Source organism: Microcaecilia unicolor, chromosome 11 (genome assembly GCF_901765095.1).
Source record: "Microcaecilia unicolor chromosome 11, aMicUni1.1, whole genome shotgun sequence".
In the NCBI taxonomy this organism is placed as follows: domain Eukaryota; kingdom Metazoa; phylum Chordata; class Amphibia; order Gymnophiona; family Siphonopidae; genus Microcaecilia; species Microcaecilia unicolor.
Window position 1 is genome coordinate 169,886,659 of NC_044041.1, and position 21,542 is coordinate 169,908,200.

The 21,542-nt window shown below is 45.5% G+C and overlaps 1 protein-coding gene across 2 annotated transcripts in view; it reads left to right on the forward strand.

Moving 5' to 3' along the window:
- Window positions 1–21,542, forward strand: part of LOC115479531 (zinc finger FYVE domain-containing protein 1-like) — a 51,671-nt gene that overhangs the window by 2,782 nt on the left and 27,347 nt on the right. For both annotated transcript variants that reach the window (XM_030217484.1, XM_030217485.1), the window contains exons 2-8: window positions 3,550–4,051; window positions 5,505–5,722; window positions 7,213–7,316; window positions 9,704–9,812; window positions 10,403–10,500; window positions 11,573–11,690; window positions 12,223–12,393. In XM_030217484.1, coding sequence (XP_030073344.1) covers window positions 3,550–4,051; window positions 5,505–5,722; window positions 7,213–7,316; window positions 9,704–9,812; window positions 10,403–10,500; window positions 11,573–11,690; window positions 12,223–12,393 — 1,320 coding nt within the window. The remainder of the gene's footprint in view (window positions 1–3,549; window positions 4,052–5,504; window positions 5,723–7,212; window positions 7,317–9,703; window positions 9,813–10,402; window positions 10,501–11,572; window positions 11,691–12,222; window positions 12,394–21,542) is intronic.

The following is a 21,542-nucleotide window of genomic DNA, read 5'->3' on the forward strand; positions in this document are numbered from 1 at the left end:
GGGTAGGAGCGTAAGGGGAGATGAGGGTAGAGAGGTAATGAGGGGCTGCAGATTGAGTGCATTTGTAGGTTAATAAGAGAAGCTTGAATTGTATGCGGTACTTAACCGCATAAACCTGCACTCTGGTTCACAAAATTATCTACGGTGACGCAGGGGCGTATCTGTGTGGGGCCACAGGGGCTTGGGCCCCCGTAGATTTGGCCCTGGACCCCCCATGCCGACGACCTTCACCCCCCCCCCCCCCCCGCTGCCAACCCGCCGTCGCCTATCTTTGCTGGTGGGGGACCCCGCACCAAGGTCCTCTCTTCCGTTGCAGCAGAGCTTCCTGTTCTGAGTCAGACTCAGAATTTGAAACTGAAGGAAGCTTTGCTTCAACGGAAGAGAGGACCTCGGCCAGCGGGGGTTGGGGTCCCCCGCCAGCAAAGGTTGGCGGGGGGGGGGGGGCCGGCAATGGCGGGGGGCTAAAATGTGCCCCCTCACTCTGGCTCTGGCCTCCCCTCCCGCTGAAGTCCAGATATGCCTCTGCGGTGAAGCTCCGGGATACATGACAGACTTGATCGACCTACCAACTAGAAACACATCCGAATCAACACAAACATAAGTACATAAGCATCGCCATGCTGGGACAGACCAAGGGTCCATCGAGCCCAGCACCCTGTCACCGACAGCGGCCAAAAGAACAAGCAATTTGTCCCGCCCATCCTAGAAATACTATATTCCCTCGTCCATTCAATAACATTCTATGGCTTTTTCCTCCAGGAAGCGGTCCAACCCTTTTTTGAAGTCCGCTAAGTTAACCATCTTTTCCGGCAGCGAATTCCTGAGTTTAACTACGCATTGAGTGAAGAAAAATTTCCTCCGATTCGTTTTAAATTTACATACCTAAATCTGCACTACCCAAGCTGCAAAGGACTCAAATACAAATCAACGTATGCGTCCAGTTTTTCCTACATAAGCACACAACTGTGGAACGCATTACCAAGAGCCTTGAAAACTACGAACGACCACCTAAACTTCCGGAAAACACTAAAAACTAACCTGTTTAAAAAGGCATACCCTACCAATCCAACATAAATGCCTGATCTCTGCAACAAAACTAAAGAACGTAATGGACAAAACACAACTCTTCCGTTGTACGATTCCCTAGTTTGGCTGTGCCACATGAACTTTATCTTACCACAGCATCACTTTGTATTTGTTTACACCGGAGTCTGTAATGCCTCTCTGGTACTATGTAAGCCACATTGAGCCTACAAATAGGTGGGGAAATGTGGGATATAAATGTAACAAATAAAGATAGGTTTGACTTTTATACTGTCCAATTTTACCACTGAACTTAGGTGATTAAGTGCTGAATATCGGCACTTAACCGCATAAGTGCTGACTCTGCCCCTGGACCACCCTTAAAATAGCTGTCTTTGAATTTAGCAGTCTGGTTATTTGAATATCAGCAGATAACCACAAAAAAGCAATTTAATTGGCCAGGAGCTGCTTCTGTCCGGTTAAAATCGCTTTGAATATCGACCCCAAAGCGTTGAAAAATCATCCTTCCCTATTCTGTCACCCTGCTTTCTAGTAGGAGTGAACTGACATTTGCTGATAATATTTATGTACTAGCCGTTAAGCCCGTTAAAACGGGCGAGATTTCCAGCTACCTTCCTCGCCATCGCTCCCTCCCCCTCCGTGCCGGGCCCCCTGCACTGACCTGACAGCGCCTCTCACCTCCGTGTGAAAGCGCTGCAGGCAGCAGCTGATCGCTCTGCTGCTGCCTGCAGCGCTTCCACACGGAGGTGAGAGGCGCTGTCAGGTCGGTGCAGGGGGCCCGATACGAAGGAGGGCGGGAGCGGGGATGGGGGGGGAGGTTGGTGCGTGCGATGTTCATTTCCAGGCGGCAGCGTCCGACAGTGACTCCGACTCTGTTTCCCTCTCTGTTCCGACAGAGAGGGACAGGTGAGTCGGTCACTTGCCGTTTATATGTTTGATTTTATTCACACAGATTGATATACCTCAAGGGGGCCAGTAATGGTGTCTATGTAGTTAGCAACCAATTTTAATAGGAAGAAAATAAAATAGTCCACATTCTTCTTAAAGGATGTGCCCTCTTTCTTGATAACGCATGCATGCATGATGGTTAGTGCATGAGGGATGGTTTGTGCAGGAAAAGAGTGCACACTCTTTGATATTTGTTGCAGAATAAAAAAAAAACAGAAAAAAGACACAACATTTTTTGGCTGCTCATCCCTACTTTCTACAGCTTGGAGTAGACACAGAAAACCACTCCATACGTTTATTTATTTGTTGCATTTGTATCCCACATTTTCCCACCTATTTGCAGGCTCAATGTGGCTTATATAGTACCGTTAGGAATTTGCTCAGTCGGTTGATAACAAATACAAAGTTGTATAGTGATCGAATGAGGTATATGTGGGGGTCCAAAGGGATGAAGGTGGTGTGTTGTCCAGTACGATCATTAGTCGTGTTGTGCTTTGGGTGAGGAGGTTTACGTAGGGTCATTGGGGTAGGCCTTTTTCAAGAGGTTGGTTTTTAGTGATTTCCACTGCCAGCCTGGTCATGGATTGTTTTCACAGCTATTGGGAGGCCATTCCATAGTTGTGCGCTTATGTAGGAGAAGCCGGATGTGTAGGTTGTTTTGTATTTCAGTCCTTTGCAATTTGGGTGCTACAAGCTCTGTGTTTCCCCATTTTATATCTGGGGAAAATGCTTAGCATACCTGGCCCAAAGCAGTGATTAGCCACTCACACTGTATCCTATTATGACTAGCCAGGAGTGGGCAGCACAGATGGCTTCAAATGCACGCCGGGGATGGCTGTATTACTTGTTCCCAGGGCTTGGAAAATTACATAGGAGCAGTTTCCAAAGATCTACAAAAGGATCATTCGGCAATTAATTTTTTTTCACGGAGACGGGCTACATATTAGTACTTTGGAAATACTGAAATACCACTTTCTTTGGAAGAGAATCCATGATGTTTTCAGAAGAAATTAGAGACTGTTTCCTTTAGGTGGGTTTATAGTGAATGAAGGTAGATAGAAGGATTGATATTAACATTTTAATATAATTTAATGTGATGGTGAGTGAGGTAAAGGTATCATGATATGGGATAGTTAGTAATAATTGTTAGTAACAGACAAGTTACTGCTCTACAATATTATCTTTTCTTTTGAAAGTTGCTTTGAAACTTATTGTTAGAAGCAAAACATAAATCCCATTTTAAACTGAAATGAAATCATCACTAGCAGTCAAGCTCCATCTTGATTCCTGGTTCACGTCTTGGTTTTTCTTTTTTTCTCTCCCATTCCTGGTATTTTGTCTCTGTGATTCCCGAGTTTGATTTCTTCCCTCCCTCTCCAGCCCTTCACCATCTTCTGTTTTATCCCCCTCTCCCCATGATTCAGTCCTTTTTCATACTAGAGCTGTGTGTATGCCAAGGATGTGTTATGGTGGCTCTCATACATGCATTACTTCACTGGTTGATTATAGCAAAAGCCTGAAGTCACTGTGTGTCTTGTTTCTGGGGATGTTTTCCAGGTCAAGGAAGATGAATTTCTTGAGAAGCTTGGCTGCCGAAACCACTGCCCTGTTAAAGTCTTGTCCATATTCGGAAACACTGGGGACGGCAAATCCCATACACTCAACCAAGCCTTTTTTGGCAGCCAAGAGGTGTTCCAGACCTCTCCGAGCCAGGACTCCTGCACTGTGGGGGTGTGGGGCGCCTATGATCCTGTCCTCTCTCTCATCCTCCTGGACACAGAGGGACTCCTGGGGGCCACAGAACGCCAAAATCAGCGTATGCGGCTGCTGCTGAAGGTCCTGGCCGTGTCAGATTTGGTGGTGTACCGCACGCGAGCTGAACGGCTGCACAATGACATGTTTCAGTTCTTGGGTAGTGCCTCCAGTGCCTACCTGAAGTTCTTCACTGGGGAGCTAAAAGCGCTGGCAAGCCGCTGTGGGCTGGAGGTGCCCCTTTCTAGCTTGGGACCAGCAGTCATTGTTTTCCAGGAAACCACTCGGACCACTCTGCTGGGGAATGGTAAGCCAAAACTTAACAAAACCAAAATCCCTAATATCACTGGTAAATTCTCAAACCCACTTAGTAGTATATTATAACCACTGACGGGTGACAGAGCACTTCATTCATTGGGCCACTCTCTCTTTAGTGATCATAGTGCTAAATGTGCTATTTCTGTGCTGCTCAAATTCAAGTCAAAGCTTAAATCAACAATGGCCAGCTGATAGGAGAAAGTAACAAAATACAAAAAAATAATGAATAACTTATAATTATGAGCCCCGCGTCCTGATGCTTAGAAGCCCAGGGCTTCTTGGATTTTTCTCGCAGGAAATACTTATGCAGGATTGCTCTCCCCTGTACACACCCGACACGCGGGTTTCAGTCAGCTTTCTTCAGGGACTCGGGTTAAAGCTGTGTCTTGTCTCCAAACCACTGCCAGCCTGGTCCCAATAAAGTTCTCTTTTCAGTGACGTCACAGAAGCGTCTGCATCCAGATTAACCACATTGCGACTGGAGCCTTTATAAGTACAACAAAGCAAAAATTCCAGGCTGGCAGAAGTAGCACATTTAGCATTATAATCACTAAAGAGAGAGTGGCCCAGTGAACGAAGAGCTCTGTCACCCGTCAGTGGTTATAATAAGTGGGTGTGGAAATCTCTGAGGGCACTCGTCTCTATATACACAGAAAAAGTGTATGAATAGTAGTAGTAGTACAATTTTCCTGGTTCTATAGAGGATTGGTTGGGGAATGGTAAGAGGCGCATAACCCAGTATAAGCCCTGGCGCATTTTGCTATCATATGTGCGCATTCCCTGGGATGTATATGTTTTTCAGATCAGAGGGAAATCTCGAGTTACCTGGAGTGTTACGTGATGGGAGTTGGATGTCTGAGGTGTTGAAACATTGCTCAGTCCATTTGAACAGGGTTGGGAATTCTGCTGAATCAGCACTGGGGAGAGAATGTCCTAGTCATTATGCAAGAGCAACACCTAGTGGTTAGATTTAGGGCCCTTGATTGCAGGGTTCCGAAGGGAGCTTTGGGTTGTGGACCCAGCCCAGAATTTTCACGATAACTGGCCCAAAATAGGTTGGGAGGGGTAAAATCTCTGGAGGGTTCTGAATGAAGTCTCAGGGCACGGGACCTCAGTCCCAGATCCAATTAAGTTGGAAGCTGAAAAGAGCAGGAGCAAACTTCCAGGTCAATAAAAATAACAAGAACCCTGGAGGGGGAGGAGAAATGGAGACCCTAGAAGGTAGTGTCAGCTGGGAGCCACAGAGGGCAGGGGGTAGCTTAGATTTCAGATTGTAAATGACAGACTGGGACCATGAGGTAAAAGCCAGCAGAGGATTTCAAGAGAGTGGAAGTATGGGCACATCCTACAAGAGTGCAGCAGGGGGCAGTACTATTTGTAAAAGGAAGGAAGCAGCTCTTCCGACTCCTTGCATGTTGTAAAATTCTTGGCGTGTTTTGCAGGCATTGGAACCCCAGGTGCGGCGGAAATTCAACTTCAGAAGAGGTTCCATGAGCTGCATCTTTCTGCAGAGGCTTTCAGCTCTGTGCGCTATGTCGGGGTTCAGACTGTGGTCCCCCCAACAGACTTCCTGGGGCTGCAGGCAGTGATCAAGCAGCAGGCGAGGGACACATCTACCCGCTCTCCCAGACCTCCGAGTGTTGTGTACAGGGCCTTAAAGGTAACCAGGGCATTCATTTCTTTTCTAAGACCAGTTGTTCCCAAACATGTATCCAATATGACTCCATTTTAAACACTTAAATAGTCACATAGCCCCAAGTGATGATGAAAGCAAAATATCAAACCCTTCCCCTTCCTCAACTAGAGAGTTGCATAGGGGCAGAAATTTCACCCATACCTACCCATCCCTGTAATTAATCTCCTCCATCCCCACTTATACCTGCAGGAGTCAATGCTATTACTTGCTTGCAGCCCTCCATTTCCTCCTGACTCCAACAGTCTCCCGTGGTTTTTCAGACTGTATTCACTATTCAACCAGTGAGTGTTCCAGCTGCCTCTCTGGACTTTCCAAGCCTCTTTCTGGTGCTCTAATTGCCTCTCTCGGTGCATTCCAGGCCTCATTCTGGCATCACCGGAGATTTTGATTACACTCCCTTGGCAACTTCTTCCATCCCCGCAGGAATCCTGTGACAACTTCTTCCATTTCCACAGGAATCCCACGATCCCCATTCCCGTGCAGCTCTCTATCATCAACTTCCTCTTCCTCCTATTTACCCAAAGCATGAAGATAGTACATAAGCATCACTGTACTGGGACAGATCGAAGGTCCATCAAGCCTAGTATCTTATTTCTCACAGAGGCCAATCTGTGGCAGAATCCCCAAAGAGTAAAAGAGATTTCATGCTGCTTCTCTGAGGAGTAAGCAATTGATTTTCCCAAGTCAGCCTTAATGATTTATGCACTTTTCTTTTAGGAACTTATCCAAACCTTTTTTTTTTAATCCTGCTATGCTAATCGCTTTTATCACATTCTTTGACAATGAATTCCAGAGCTTAATTATATGTTAAGTGATTAAATATTTCTCTGATTTGTAGTAGCAGTCAGCACAGGGCCCTGTGTGCCAGTGTGCGCTTGTAGACACCAGAACTTTGAGCTGGTTTCCAGTCTAATAGGAAGCCCACACAGGAGGAGGGCCAGACCTGTAAATGTTCACTGACTCACAGGCTCCATGCACTGGGCACAGGTCACAGTAAAGGTCCAGCACAAAGGGGACCAGTCCATACAGGAGGAGGGGCAGACCTGTAAATGTTCACTGACTCTGTTCACTGACTCACAGGCTCCTTGCTTACTGCCTTTACTGAGCACAGGTCTCAGTAAAGGTCCAGCACAAAGGGGACTAGTCCTGTTTCTGTGATCCCAACCACTGAGAATGTGTCCCCTTTTGGGGTCCTGACCCACAGTTTGGGAACCATTGACTTAGAACCTATGGGAATTGATCACTTCTCTGTCTTTTGGTAGTTACTAGACTCAAGGTACAATTTATCTGACAAACTGCTAAAGGCAGTTGCCACTGAAGTGGTGTACAAACACAACAAAATTATGTAATCGTGAAAAGAAATACAATGGCAATAGTTACTAGAGATTGTCCTGCAGTTCAGGTGAAAGGAGAAAGGTGCCTGGTTCCGCTGTTCACATACTCCTATTTTTCAGGCGCTGAGTGACAGATTTTCAGGAGAGATCCCAGAAGAAGTGGGCCTGGTCTCTTTCTTCCCTGATGAATATTTCACCTGTTCCTCCACTTGCCTCAGCTGCAGGTAGGTTGCTCCTCAGGCCTCTTCTAAGGCAATGCTGCACTGAGGCTTCTGATACTGGTGCAAATTATTCAAAAGAGTCCCCTTCCCTTGGGAACTAAATTTGGTAAAACACTGTTTGGATCTGCTCCCTCCTCTCTGATTCCTGATGCGTCTGCACCCATTTCTGCTTATTATTTGTTCAATGATCTTCGTCATAAAGCGTAGGGGGACAGACTTAAAGATTGCAACATAGTAGATGATGGCGGATAAAGACCTGTATGGTCCATCCAGTCTGCCCACCAAGATAAACTTATATGGTATGTGATACTTCATATGTAAACCTGATCTTGATTTGTCCTTGCCATTTTAAGGGCATAGACCGTAGAAGTCTGCCCAGCCCTGACCTTGTTCTAAAATTTCTGAAGTTGATGCCATAGCCCCTGAAAAGCTCCACTCCAGCCTGTCCAAGTCTATTCAGCCACGATCAGGGAACAGACCATAGAAGTCTGCCCAGCACTGGCTTTGTTTTCCAATTACTGATGTTGCTACCTAATTTCCACTAAGCTTCTTTGGATCCATTCCTTCTAAACAGGATTCCTTTATGTTTATCCCACGTATTTTTGAATTCCATTACCGTTCGAATCTCCACCACCTCCCACAGGAAGGCATTCCAGGTATCTACCACCCTCTCAGTGAAAAAGTACTTCCTGACATTATTCCTGAGTCAGCCCCCTTTTCACTTCAATCCATGTCCTCTAGTTCTACCGCCTTCCCGTCTCTGGAAAATGTTTGCTTGCGGATTAATAAATTTCAAATATTTGAATGTCTGTATCATATCATCCGTTTCTCCTTACCTCCAAGGTACACATGTTCAGGTCAGCAAGTCTCTCCTCGTATGTCTTGCTAAGCAAACCCTATAACATTTTCATCCCTTTTCTTTGACCTGCTTCAAATCTTTTTATATCCTTAGCAAGATATGGCCTCCAAAACTGAACACAACACTCAGATCTCAGTATGGAAGAAATGCAGGAGAGGGGAGATATGATAGAGATGTTTAAAGACCTCTGTGGCTTAAATTCATAGGGGGTGGGTGTCTTTCAACTGAAAGGAAGCTCTGAAATGAGGGGCCATAGGATGAAGGGGATAGGGGATAGATTCATGAGTAATCTAATAAAATACTTAAGTAATCTAAGAAAATACTTAAGAATATATAAGAATATAAGTGTTGCCATACTGGGACAGACTGAAAGTCCATCAAGCCCAGTATCCTGTTTCCAACAGTGGCCAATCCAAGTCACAAGAAGCTGGCAAGATCCCAGAACAGTAAAACAGATGTTATGCTGCTTATTCTAGAAATAAGCAGTGGATTTTTTCCAAGTCCATCTTAATAATGGCTTATGGCCTTTTCTTTTAGGAAATTACCCAAACCTTTTTTAAATCCTGCTGAGCTAACTGCTTTTACTACATTCTCTGTCAACGAATTCCAGAGTTTAATTACACATTGAGTGAAGAAATATTTTCTGCGGTTTGTTTTAAATTTACTGCTTAGTAGCTTTATCATGTGTCCCCTAGTCCTAGTATTTTTGGAAAGAGTAAACAAGCAATTCACCTCTACCCATTTCACTTCACTTAGTATTTTATAGACCTCTGTCGTGTCTCCATTCAGCCATTTCAGCTTTTTCTCATAGGGAAGTCGTCCCATCCCCTTTATCATTTTCATCACCCTTCTCTGTACCTTTTCTAATTCCGCTATATCTTTTTTGAGATGTGGTGACAAGAATTACACACAGTATTTGAGGTGCATGCAGTCGCACCATGGAGCAATACAAAGGCATTAGAATATTCTCAGTTTTGTTTTCCATTCCATTCCTAATAATTCCTAACATCCTATTTGCTTTCATAGCCACCGCTGCACACTGAGCAGAGGGTTTCAATGTATCATCAACAATGACACCTAGATCCTTTTCCTGATCGGTGACTCCTAATGTGGAACCTTGCACCATAAAGCAGTAGTTCGGATTCTTCTTTCCCACATGTATCCCTTTGCATTTGTTCTCATTATACGCTATCTGCCATTTGGATGCCCACTCTCCCAGTATCGTAATATGTTCTTACAATTTTTCACAATCCTCTTTGAATAACTTTGGGTCATCAGCAAATTTAACTACCTCCTTTATGGAAAGGATGGTGGATGTGCGTAATGGCCTCCTGGTGGAGATGAATACTGTATCTGAAATCAAGAAAACTTGGAACAAGTACATAGGATCTTTAACGAAGAGGAAGGAATTCTAGAGCTTAATAGTTGGAGTAGTTGGGCAGACTGGATAGGCCGTATGGTCTTTACCTGCCATCATTTTCTGTGTTTCTAAGTCACGATATGTCAGCCTGTCTGTGTCTTCCTCTGCTAGGGTGCGCTGCAAGAATGGAATGAACCACCTGAAAGATGGCTTACCTCACCAGGCTGGTGGCTTGTGCTACTTTACCCATCAGTATAACAACAGAGTGCTGATATGCAAGGTGAGGACTCTAGGCACTTCATAGGATGAAGGAGGGGGGGGACCTTCTGCATCAATAAATGAAAGGAGACAGGTAATTGAAATTCACTGTACTGTCAAAGCTCAGGAGGATTCATTGGGGAGGTGCATGATCACATTTTATGATGGTGATGTTATTAGAGGACACAGCTTGAACATCCTGATCCATTTCCTCTCTGCAGTACCCAAGTTTGATTTTTCTCCTGCCTTCCCCCCCCCCCCCCCCCCCCCCCCAGGTCTCCCACAAGTAAAGAAAGCAGGTAATAGTAGTAAGGTGAAATAAAAACTGAAGATAAAATACCTTAAAAATGTATTTTAAAATGGTTGTCTTTATTATCAGAAGGACCCTTTGAAGGGAAAAACAACCCATTACACCAGCAGTACACCAAAGCCGAAAAGTTTATCTAAGCAAAAAATAAATCTCCTGTGCTGTCCGATATATCAGTCCAGTTGACATTACCCTATGTTAGGTGATGCTCTATGCAGAATAAGAGGTAGAGAAGTCAGTGAGTGAAGAAATCTGATTGGCTGATATGTTTTTTTTATGTATCCCATCCCCTCCTCCTTTTTCAGAAATGCTACGAAAGAGGTCGGGAGGTCATTGTGATCCCTAAAACGGTGGCATCCATTGACAACCCTTGGTTGGGACTAGCAAAATATGCGTGGTCAGGGTAAGAATGCCATTGCCTACATGTGAATGTCTGTGTATGTGTATTCATTTGAATGTGCGTGTTTGTATCTCCAATCACATGTGTGTATTTATGTTTTTGTCTCCAAGCACACGTGTGTATGGATGTGCGCCCTAATTCTGTAAATTTGGGTGCACATTTTTTCAACTAGCGTACAAAATTGCACATATAGGTTATAGAACAGTGGTGCAGCAGTATGGCACTAATATACTAACTTATGCTACTATTCTGTTATGGCTTCAGTGCCCAACTTTGCTGTTCTAGAAGACTCGCTTACTGCTCAATTTTTTTTGCGTCTAACCTTTGCTGTCCTTTCTTGAATCAACACCTATGTCTCTGTGTAATTTTGTGTGTGAGCAAGAGTTGAATTGTGTCCGTAAGGTTTTAGAGCATCCTTTCCAAATAATACGGCTATGATTTAGTGCCCTCATCCGCAGCACTTTGTATCTTTTAGGGACAGAGGGGAAATTTCCCTTTGAGTGGTTGGGAAATTCTCCCTAGACAAGCTTCTGTATCCAGTGACCCAAGATTGACTGTACTGGTCCCTTTCGTCTCTGGGCAGGGGATGTCCCATGGTTTAGAGAAAAGTGGTTTCATCTTCCAACCTATCATAAAGGATCCATATGAGGGTGCAGACCCCAGTCCTGTCTAGGAGGAAAGAAATCCTGTATTATACAGGAAACACCAGGGGAGGGAATTCTCTACCAGAGCTTCCCAAACTGTGGGTCTTGGCCCGAAATGGGGTTGTAAAACCTGCGTTTGGGGTTGCAACCTAGTGGGCACTCCATAGGGCATCATTACATTGTGCCACCCATGGGTTGTAAACTTTCTGTGGCCATGTAAATGCAATCGCAGCCTCAGAAAGACTGATGAGCACTGCTGTACCTTCTGTCATTTGGGATGGAGAGATATCTGGCTGGCTTTTTGCCCCTCTGTTTTTAGCTCTGAGATGAGGTAGGTGACCCCCCCCCCCCCTCTCCCACAGGTCCATTGCAATGGACATACCAGTGCCTGTGTTTTCCAGAGGCTAACCTATGTTTATTTTGATGTTTAGGTATGTGTTGGAGTGTCACATCTGTGGTATCATTTACCGCAGCCGGCAGTACTGGTATGGTAACCAGGATCCCGAGAGCTCTGTTGTGAGGCAGGAGGTGCGGCACATCTGGCCAGGGGTAAGTTTCCTTTCTGAAAGGGGACTGGGGGTGCTTCCATGCTGGTTTTAGGGGTCTATGTGATCTTTTACATGGCATGGAGGGGAAAGAGGTGAGGCCATGTTTAACGGTGGGAAGCGATTAAACTGTGTAAAGGGGGTGTCTTACGGATTGCAGCCCTGGGCCTTTGGCTTAGCTTATGGACTGCTACACTTTTGATTTGCATTGTAATTCTTTTCAATTTGTGACGTCTTTAACATCAGCAAAATTTATTAAAAAAATATTGTGGTCCATGAGCTTTTTCAGACAGCAGAACGACCCTTCTTCAAATGGGCTATTTGATTGGTGACATCTGAAGAAATGGCCTTTGTGGTTTCTGGAGCTCACAAACCTCATTCAGTGTATGTAATCTTAATGTGAAGCTAATAAATGTTATCAGAACGTGTTGAGAAAATCCAGTTTTCTCCAGAACCGAGGCAGCCCTACAGACAGCTAGAAGCATTGCAAAGTCAGTTTTAAATCCTCCCTACCCTGTGGTTACCTTTCACTGTAGTATGAAGCCCTTTGCCCAGATCATCACAATGCAGCTCGCCGGGTCCTGGATGGAATGAGCGTGGTGATGCAGTCTGTGACAGAGTATAGCGCCCAACCTATGCGCTCAGCCACTTCCTGGCTGATGGACCAGGTGGCACCGTCCTACTGGAGACCAAACCATGAGATTACGGTAAGTGCTGGAGAATGGCTTCCTCATTTCTGTAGCAGCCAGTGGAAATATCAGGGTCTTCTACCCAGAGCTGCCAAGTTACCCAGTTCCAGGCTGGAGACTTTTTGGCCAGTCCAGGTTTTGAACTTACATCCTAAAGCAGTGTGGGATTTGTAGTGCCTGATCCTGCCCGTTGAAATCAGTGCTGCAAGTCCCATAATGCACCAGGATGGAGCGATTTAAGACTGTATCCAAATCTCCAGCCTGGAACTGGGTAACTTGACATTTCTGTCTACCCCCTTCCGGATCCCATCCTCCTTTCTTCTGTCCCTTCATCATAGTAAGACTCAGCTGTCTCCTCTTCCATGCCATCTCCCAGGGCCGGCATTAGGAGGGTGCAAATAAGGCAACGGCCCTGGGCCCCCATTCCACAGGGAGTCCAAGCCTGCCTGAAGGTGGAGAAGACACAGCCTGCCAGTGGACTTTGAGGGCCTCTTCACTAATTTCTACCCTGGGCCGCAGAGTGTCTATTACCGGCCCTGCCACCTCCTCCCCCCCCCTTTCAACTCATTCTCTAGTGCGGAGGTGAACAGTCATGGTCCTCGAGAGCCACAACCCTGTCGGGTTTTCAACATTTCAACAATGAATATACTGTATATTGTAATCGGATAAATCTCCCTCCTGGGACTGGGTAACTTGACAGCCCTGTCATAGGTATCAGATAAAGTTCATATTTAGTTTTCAGTGCAGTTTGTGAGAATGAAGGGACTTGTGCCAGTACAGAGATGTCCCTGCCCTCCCCTCTCCTCTCCTCCAGCAAACCCCCTTCAGACTCTTATCAAAAGATCATTGTTACTGTTTAAAATTTTAGGTTTACACAGTTAGATGAAGCAAATGGCATGGCGACACAGGTGAGAAAGGGAAGAGTTTGGGGGAGGAGAGGGGAAGGGGAGGGGGGAGGGGAAATGTTAACCGTTTTTTGAGGAGGGATTGGCACATTTTGTTCTAACGCACAGGCCTATTTTGGCCCTGCTATGTGTTCATGCTGTCAGATGTATCTCTCAAAGACTTGATATTAATACACATTACAACTTGAAACGCGAGTAGAAGAAATGAGGGAGGGTGCTGAGGGTGGGGTGTAAAGGCATAAAAAGAAATGGAATGGCAACAGCAGAGGAACTGGTAATTGTTGATGATGTTGTTAATGCTTTCTTGTTGCAATATTTTGTACGTAACCTTGAACCTTACGCCAATAAACAGATTTAAATAATAAAATTTTAGGTTTAAAGTTCCAAGGTCAGTACTTTTCTCTAGTCTGTCACCATGTCGGAGGAGGCAGAGAGGGGTGGGAATCCCTGAGAGTCAGTAGCCTTGAGCAACCTCTTCAGACAAAGAGGGGGAGAGGGGTGATTTGGCTAGGAGTTGGGGGAGGGACTTATTTTAGGGTAGGTAGTGACAAGGGGAACAGGGAGTATTTCTGTGGTGGTGGGTGGGTGGGGAGTCTGTACAATTTGTACCCAGTGTGACTTCCTTCTTTCCTTCCTAGCCTCCACGCTATCTTTTCAGGGTCTCCAGAGAAAAGCAAAGTTTATTTTACGTTGCTTTTTCATTTACAAAGCAGTACAACACTTAGATCTTTCTAGATTTATACTCCAGATGCAAAAATCTCACTTTTCGGGATGGTTCACTTCAGGCATTTCTCGGTTTCTCTATACCTGGCAGCTGAGATTTGGCCATGATGTAGATCACGTTAACTGAGCAGACTTAAGGGGCCAAATGATCTTTACCTACCTTCATCTAGTATGTTACCTAATTAGTAGGGGAGAGGGGCTGGGAGGGATGGAAGGTTAAGAGTGAGGATATGGCAGAGGTGTGACAGGTGATTGATGCAGGGGGAGTGACTGAAAGAGAGCAAAGGGGACAGGTGGAGGATATTGTGAAAAATAGCCATCCCTGACATTCACTGATCACCCTTAATTAAAACAGCTGGTTAGTAACACTATTCTGGCCCCAAGTCCCTCTCTTTTTTTCACGATGGCTAGGGTCTATTTTCAGTGATACTTCCTTTCAGCCCTCCAGTCCTGGTTTTCAGGGTATTCCTAATGAATATGCATAAGATAGTGGAATTAAAAAAGATTCAAAGAAGAGCTACTGAAATGATAAAGGGGATGAAACTCCTCTCATATGAGGTAAGGGCTCTTCACCTTGGAAAAGAGACAGATGAGGGGAGATATGATTGAGGTCTCCAAAATCCTGAGTGGTGTAGAATGGGTAAAAGTGATTGGATTTTTCACTCTTTCAAAAAGTATAAATACCAGGGGACACTCAATGAAATTACATGGAAATACTTTTAAAACAATAGGAGAAAATATTTTTTAACTCAAAGAATAGTTAAGCTCTGGAAATCATTGCTGGAGGATGTGGTAACAGCAGTTAGCCTAACGGGGTTTAAAAAAGGAAAAGGAGGAAAAGTCCATAGTCTGTTATTGAGACAGACATGGGGAAGCCACTGGTTGCCCTGTTGGTACCATTTGGGTTTCTGCCAGGTACTTGTGACCTGGATTGGCCACTGTTGGAAACAGGATACTGGGCTAGATTGACCATTGGTCTGACCCAGTATGACTATTCTTATGTTCTTAAGTGATGGAGGTTGTATGTATGCAAATAGTTACATGATAAGATATAAAATGATGACAGACAAAGACCTGCACAGTCCATCTAGTCTGCCAAACAGTCACGTTCGTTATAGATTGATGATTAAACTAACAATCCAACAGTATTCTAATATTGTTTTACTTGCTAAATTCATCTTTAAGATGTCTCTTCCTCCTCCATTGAGTTGCATAACATCCACATTCATAGCATGTGGTATAAAATACACATTCTTGATCTTGATCTGACTTTGCCAGACCACAGAAGTCTGCCTGGCCTTGGATTTACTTCCCCACTGCTGAATTTGCCATCTAAGTACCACTCCTGCCCATCATAACCTCAACAGCCATTAGGTCATTTGAGTTTTGTTTTGACTCCATCCTTTTTCTATTTAGAGATCCTCTGTGTTTAATATTGGGCCTTTTGTTTCTGACGGTACCTCAGATCTCATTTCTTTAGCATCATAATGCTCTAACTCATGCTTTTGTAGTACAAGCCAACCAAATTTCAGTTTCGATTCTGAAACCAGACCAAAATCGATACTTGGTCTTTCTGTCAGATTTGGATGAATATGCCTGTATATATTCAGCTGAACCAAAACTGTGCTGTGTCCCTGAACCAGAAGCATCCCCCAATCCTTCCCTCTCTCCAAGCAGAAGCAGCTCCCCTCCTGGACCTTCCACCCACCCAAGTACCCAAGTATCTGTAGACCTCTGGGCCTACCTTACAATCAGTGGTGGTCTAGTGGTGCAGTCTGTATAGGAGTAATCCCCAGTCAGTCCTGGCCATGCTGGCTCCATTGTCAAAATGGATGCCACAACTAGCAGCAGTCTTGTGGCAGTCATTACAACAGAGCAACTGGAGATCACTCCTGCCCTAACTGCACCACTAGACCACCACTGATTGTAAGGTAGGTCTGGGGGCCTATGGATGGATGGGTATCAGGGAATGCAGCTTTTCCTGTTCGGGGTGGGGGAGTGAGGCTGAGGCAGGCAGGTAGGGGCCAGAGTGCTAATTGGAGGTGACTGGTTTTGGTTTCAGCTGCAATAAAATTCAATTGCAGATTCTGTTTCAGGCAAAACAGAAAAATTTGGTTTTGGCTGCTATCACAAAACGCCTAGCCACCCACCTGGGGTTACCCCATGGCCACTTAGAGGGTCTATCCCCAGCACAGCTCAGGTCTACCTGCACCTGCCACTTGTGCTGTACACTAGCACCCTCCTCCCACCAACTGGGCTACAACCGCCTTTGGGTGAGTCTACTCTCAAAATATCCCCAGTGATTTCTAGGTTACTGGGGCCACACTCCCAGTGGTCCCACAGTTCCCAGAAAGCACTCACAGACCCAACACACAAACCACCAGGATTCTTTATCAGTCCAGACAGGCAGAACGAACAAACAAATGTGTTTATTCTCAGAACTTGGAACAGTGGACAAAAAATGTGCAAATAGCAAACAGTAACAAGTAACTGAAAATGGATCAATTAGAAAACTAACTAAACATCTATATACTGTCTAAACAGTACCTGGGAAGGCCAGGACATATAACTGTTCACAGAGCCTCAGCAAATAGATCTGTCTCTCTTTCCTCCCAGGCTAAGACTGAAGCAACAGCCAGCACTACTGGGTAATTTTGCAAACCAGGCCAATCAGAACCTAGTCAAAAGATTTGAAAGTATACTGCTGCTTGCTTCCTGCTTGTGTCAAACTAAAGAAAAAAAAAAACCCTCAGTTCTCTGTAACAGCTTTACAGCAAAGAAACACCACCTGCTGGCCAAATAGGAGAAATACACCTCGGAATATAATCAACGCAGGAAAATATCCAATATATTTTACAGGCTTAAAACACACTGTTTCTTCACAGTTGCCTTTTATTTTGCAGCCCTTGTGGATCATCAGTTAACAGCACTGATCTGCCTGTGAGTGTGTGTGAAATGGGGTTTAATGGATTCAGTATTAGCATGAGATGGTGGCATACGGGGAGGTGTGGTGTGAAAAGGGGACAGAATGGTTTTATCTGTGTGAGATGGGGCTGGAGAGTATGCATTTGTGTGAAATTGGATTTGAGGAGTTGTGTGTACATATGGGGGCAGAAGTGTGTGTGTGTATCAAAAATGAGCTGAGAGTGGTGTGTATTGTCGTGAGAAGGATTCAAAGGGATGGAGAAGTGTGTAGATGTGTAAAGGGCAGGATTAATTCGTAGGCAAACTAAACACATGCTTAGGTCGCCACATGAGCGTGGTAATGCAGGTAAATAGATAATGAACTTCTGGCAGATATGGGTGACTTGGGGCCAGAATAGTGTTACTAACCAGCTGTTTTAATTAAGGGTGATCAGTGAATGTCAGAGTCTTTAAACCAGGGCTGTTGGCTGACTAAAATTTGTAATTACTACTACTACTACTTAACATTTCTAAAGCGCTACTAGTGTTACGCAGCGCTGTACAATTTAACAAAGAGAGACAGTCCCTGCTCAAAGAGCTTACAATCTAATAGACAAGTGAACGGTTGGTCCGATAGGGGCAGTCAAATTGGGGCAGTCTGGATTCACTGAACGGTAAGGGTTAGGTGCCAAACGCAGCATTGAAGAGGTGGGCTTTAAGCAAAGACTTGAAGATGGGCAGGGAGGGGGCTTGGCGTATGGGCTCAGGAAGGTTGTTCCAAGCATAGGGTGAGGCGAGGCAGAATGAGCGAAGCCTGGAGTTGGAGGTGGTGGAGAAGGGTACTGAGAGGAGGGATTTATCCTGTGAACGGAGGTTACGGGCGGGAACGTAAGAGGAGATGAGGGTAGAAAAATAGTGAGGGGCAGCAGACTGAGTGCATTTGTAGGTAAGAAGGAGAAGCTTGAATTGAATGCGGTATCTGATCGGAAGCCAGTGAAGTGACCTGAGGAGAGGGGTGATATGAGTATATCGGTTCTGGCGGAATATGAGACGTGCAGCAGAGTTCTGAACAGATTGAAGGGGGATAGATGGCTAAGTGGGAGGCTGGTGAGCAGTAAGTTGCAGTAGTCCAGGCGAAAGGTAATGAGAGCGTGGACGAGAGTTCGGGTGGTGTGTTCAGAGAGGAAAGGGCGAATTTTGCTGATGTTAAAGAGGAAGAAGCGACAGGTCTTGGCTATCTGCTGGATATGCGCAGAGAAGGAGAGAGAGGAGTCAAAGATGACTCCGAGGTTGCGGGCAGATGAGACGGGGAGGATGAGGGTGTTATCAACTGAGATAGAAAGTGGAGGAAGAGGAGAAGTGGGTTTTGGTGGAAAGACGATAAGCTCGGTCTTGGACATGTTCAGTTTCAGGTGGCGGTTGGACATCCAGGCAGCAATGTCGGATAAGCAGGCCGATACCTTTGCCTGGGTCTCCGCGGTGATGTCTGGTGTGGAGAGATACAGTTGGGTGTCATCAGCATAGAGATGATACTGGAAACCATGAGATGAGATCAGGGAGCCCAGGGAAGAGGTGTAGATTGAGAAGAGAAGGGGTCCAAGGACAGATCCCTGGGGAACACCAACAGATAAGGGGATGGGGGGATTAATTGCAATTAATCCTACAATTTAAAAAATTAATCTTAATTGAACTGGCAGTTTTCTCTCTCCTTTCACTCCTCCCCCTCCAGCCATTTTCTAAACTTGCCTGGGTCACAAGCAGTGCCTGCAGTGCAAATAGGCTTCCTCCACCAGCCCCGAGAGCCTTTCTGCAGCCATGTCCCACCTCCTCTGATGCAACTTCCTGTTTCCAAAAGGGTGGGACGCGGCCATTACATTCCTCTTCCTCAGTCTCTCTCCAGTTCTGATGGATCCCCAATCTCTTATCTTTCTATCACCTCCTTCCCTTCGTTCTTCTTCTCCCTATCGCCAGTTTTCCCCTTTCTCCATATTCAATACTTTCTTTCCTTCCTCATTTCTGAGATTGCATCCCCATACCAGTCCCTGTCCGACCATTAAGATCCCATTTTTTTCACCATAAAACAACTTCAGGTTTAAGTAAAATCAGTTTACCTGTGCAAGTTTGGCAAATATGCCACTGAAGTGTTGCAGAATGAATCTGTCCCTATGCTGTTGCAGCGCTATGTAGTGCTAACCTGTGATTCATCCAGCTGACCACTGGGTGTCACTGTTGCTATTATAAGTTTTGGTGCATTTTCCAGGCTGCTGAAAATGACATAAAATATACATTTTATTTATTTTTTTATTATTTTTTTATTCAGCATGTGTTCATATATTGTTTCCTGTTGATTGTATGTCAATATTCACATGTTTTGTAATTTTCAAATTTTGATGTATTCATTAACATATATCCTTATATAGCCCATTTGTTTTAAATTTACCTGTTTTAATTAAATTTTCCAATTTTTTAAATATGTTGTTTAGACTCCTGAGGCTGGCCGTGGCCGAAACACAGTATTGTGTTGAGTCTACATTAAAGCTTGTTCATCATACATCACAGTCTCCTAGAATCATTGGTCCACTTCCCACTCCTTTTCTTACATTACGAAAATGACATAAAACCATAAGAATAGCTGTACTGGGTCAGACCAATGGTCCATCTAGCCCAGTATCCTTCTTCCAACAGTGGCTAATCCAGGTCACAAGTACTTGGCAGAAACCCAATTAGTAGCAACATTCCATACTACCAATTCCAGGGCAAGCAGTTGCTTCCCCATGTCCATCTTAACAACAGACTGTGGACTTTTCCTTCAGAAACTTGTCCAAACCTTTTTTAAACCCAGATACGCTAACCGCTGTTACCACATCCTCTGGCAAAGAGTTCCAGAGGTTAGCTATTCGTTGAGTGAAAAATATTTCGTCCTATTTGTTTTAAAAGTATTTTCATGTAGGCTGATGTGATGTCGAACTAGAGAGCAGACATCGGTGAGAAAGCTCTTAGGCCCCGAGGATAACATCAGCTTCCTTACCGACACATTTTCACTGGAAAAGTGCACACAATATGGGGAAGGTATCCAGACAGGGAAAGGATACAGATTGTGTTTCTGATGGCAGCAATGACCTCGAAAAATTCCCGAGCAGAAGACCGCAAGCCCAAAATGGTGAAGGAGGAAATACCTGGGCCTCATTCTATCGACTCTGCGTGGGTCGCAGAAATTGCATCACAGCTTAAAAACCTCTTTTGTCTCCCCTATTGAATTTGCAACTTCGGGAGATAGCGACCAAGCTGGGATCTGTAGACATCAGACTTGAATAACTTTAGACAGATTTTAGACATTATCAACAACGTCTTTCAGATGTAGAAGTCAAGCTTCAACATCAAGAAGCTCAGCAACTGAGCTTGCAAACAAAGGTGGCGAAACTGGAGGAAAACCTGGCTAGCTTAGAAAACCGCTCCAGGCAGCGTAAGTTACGTCTATTGGGTTTACCCGAGTCTATTAAGGGATTTCTGGAACAATGGCTAACATGAGAACTGAAACTCTCCTCTATAGCAGGCCCGTTGAGAATCGAAAGGCCACATAGACTAGAGCTGGTCAAGCCAACAGGCAAACGTCCTTGTACAGTTATCCTCAAGATTCTCAATTATGTGCATAAACAGGTCATTTTAGGAGTGATAATAGCAGGCTTGCTGATATATGACAACAGCAAAGTACTATGTTTTCAAGATATTTTGCGGTAATGGTGGCTCGTCGCAAGGAATTTGTGCCTGCATGCACTTTGTTACATTGGAAAAAGTGCCCTCCACCCTGATGTATCCTGCAAAGCTTCATGTTCAACATGAAGGGAAAACACAGATCTCTATATATAAAAGGCACCTCCAACGTTCTAATTGAAGCCTCCAGCCGGAAACTTGAGGCGCCAGAGATGTCCGGTTTGCCACAGGCTGTCTGCCCCGCCCTCGCGTCAATGTCATGATGTCGAGGGCAGGTAAGGACAAAACCAAAGAAAACCTCCACGCTGGCTGCACGGTGCACCCCCCCCCCCCCCCTCCCTGACACGGCGCTCCAGCTGCCTCGCTGCACCCCCCCCCCCCCCCCCGTCCGCCCTCCCTCCCTCACCTGGACACACAGTCGCCGCTGCTCTCTCCCTCCCCCCTCCCGAATCGCCGCTGGACCCTGGTCCCTCCACCCACAGTCACCCTCACCCACCCTCCTTTCCGATGGACACTCGCACCAGCCGCTCGCTCGCCGTCCCGCCGCCCTCCCTCTCTTCTCCAAGTCCACGTTACGAATCTCGGACAGGACGAAGAGGGAGGGCGGTGGGACGGCGACCGACTGGCTGGTGCGAGTGTCCATCGGGGAGGAGGGTTGCTGACGGTGACTGAGCCCGGAGGCGGCACGGGGTCCACCTGCGACTCGCCAGGGGGAACGGACAGACAGAGCACCGCACCGGTCCCACTCCAGCGCGCCCCTCATTTCCCTTCACTCAACCCAAACCAAGCAAACCTACCACATCCTACTCCAGGATCAATGCACAATACTGGAAATGCGCCAATCACGTCCACTGTAAGTAACAAAGCCCATTCCTTAATCTCTGTTTCCACTCAACCACGCTGCCATCATTCTCATACACTCAA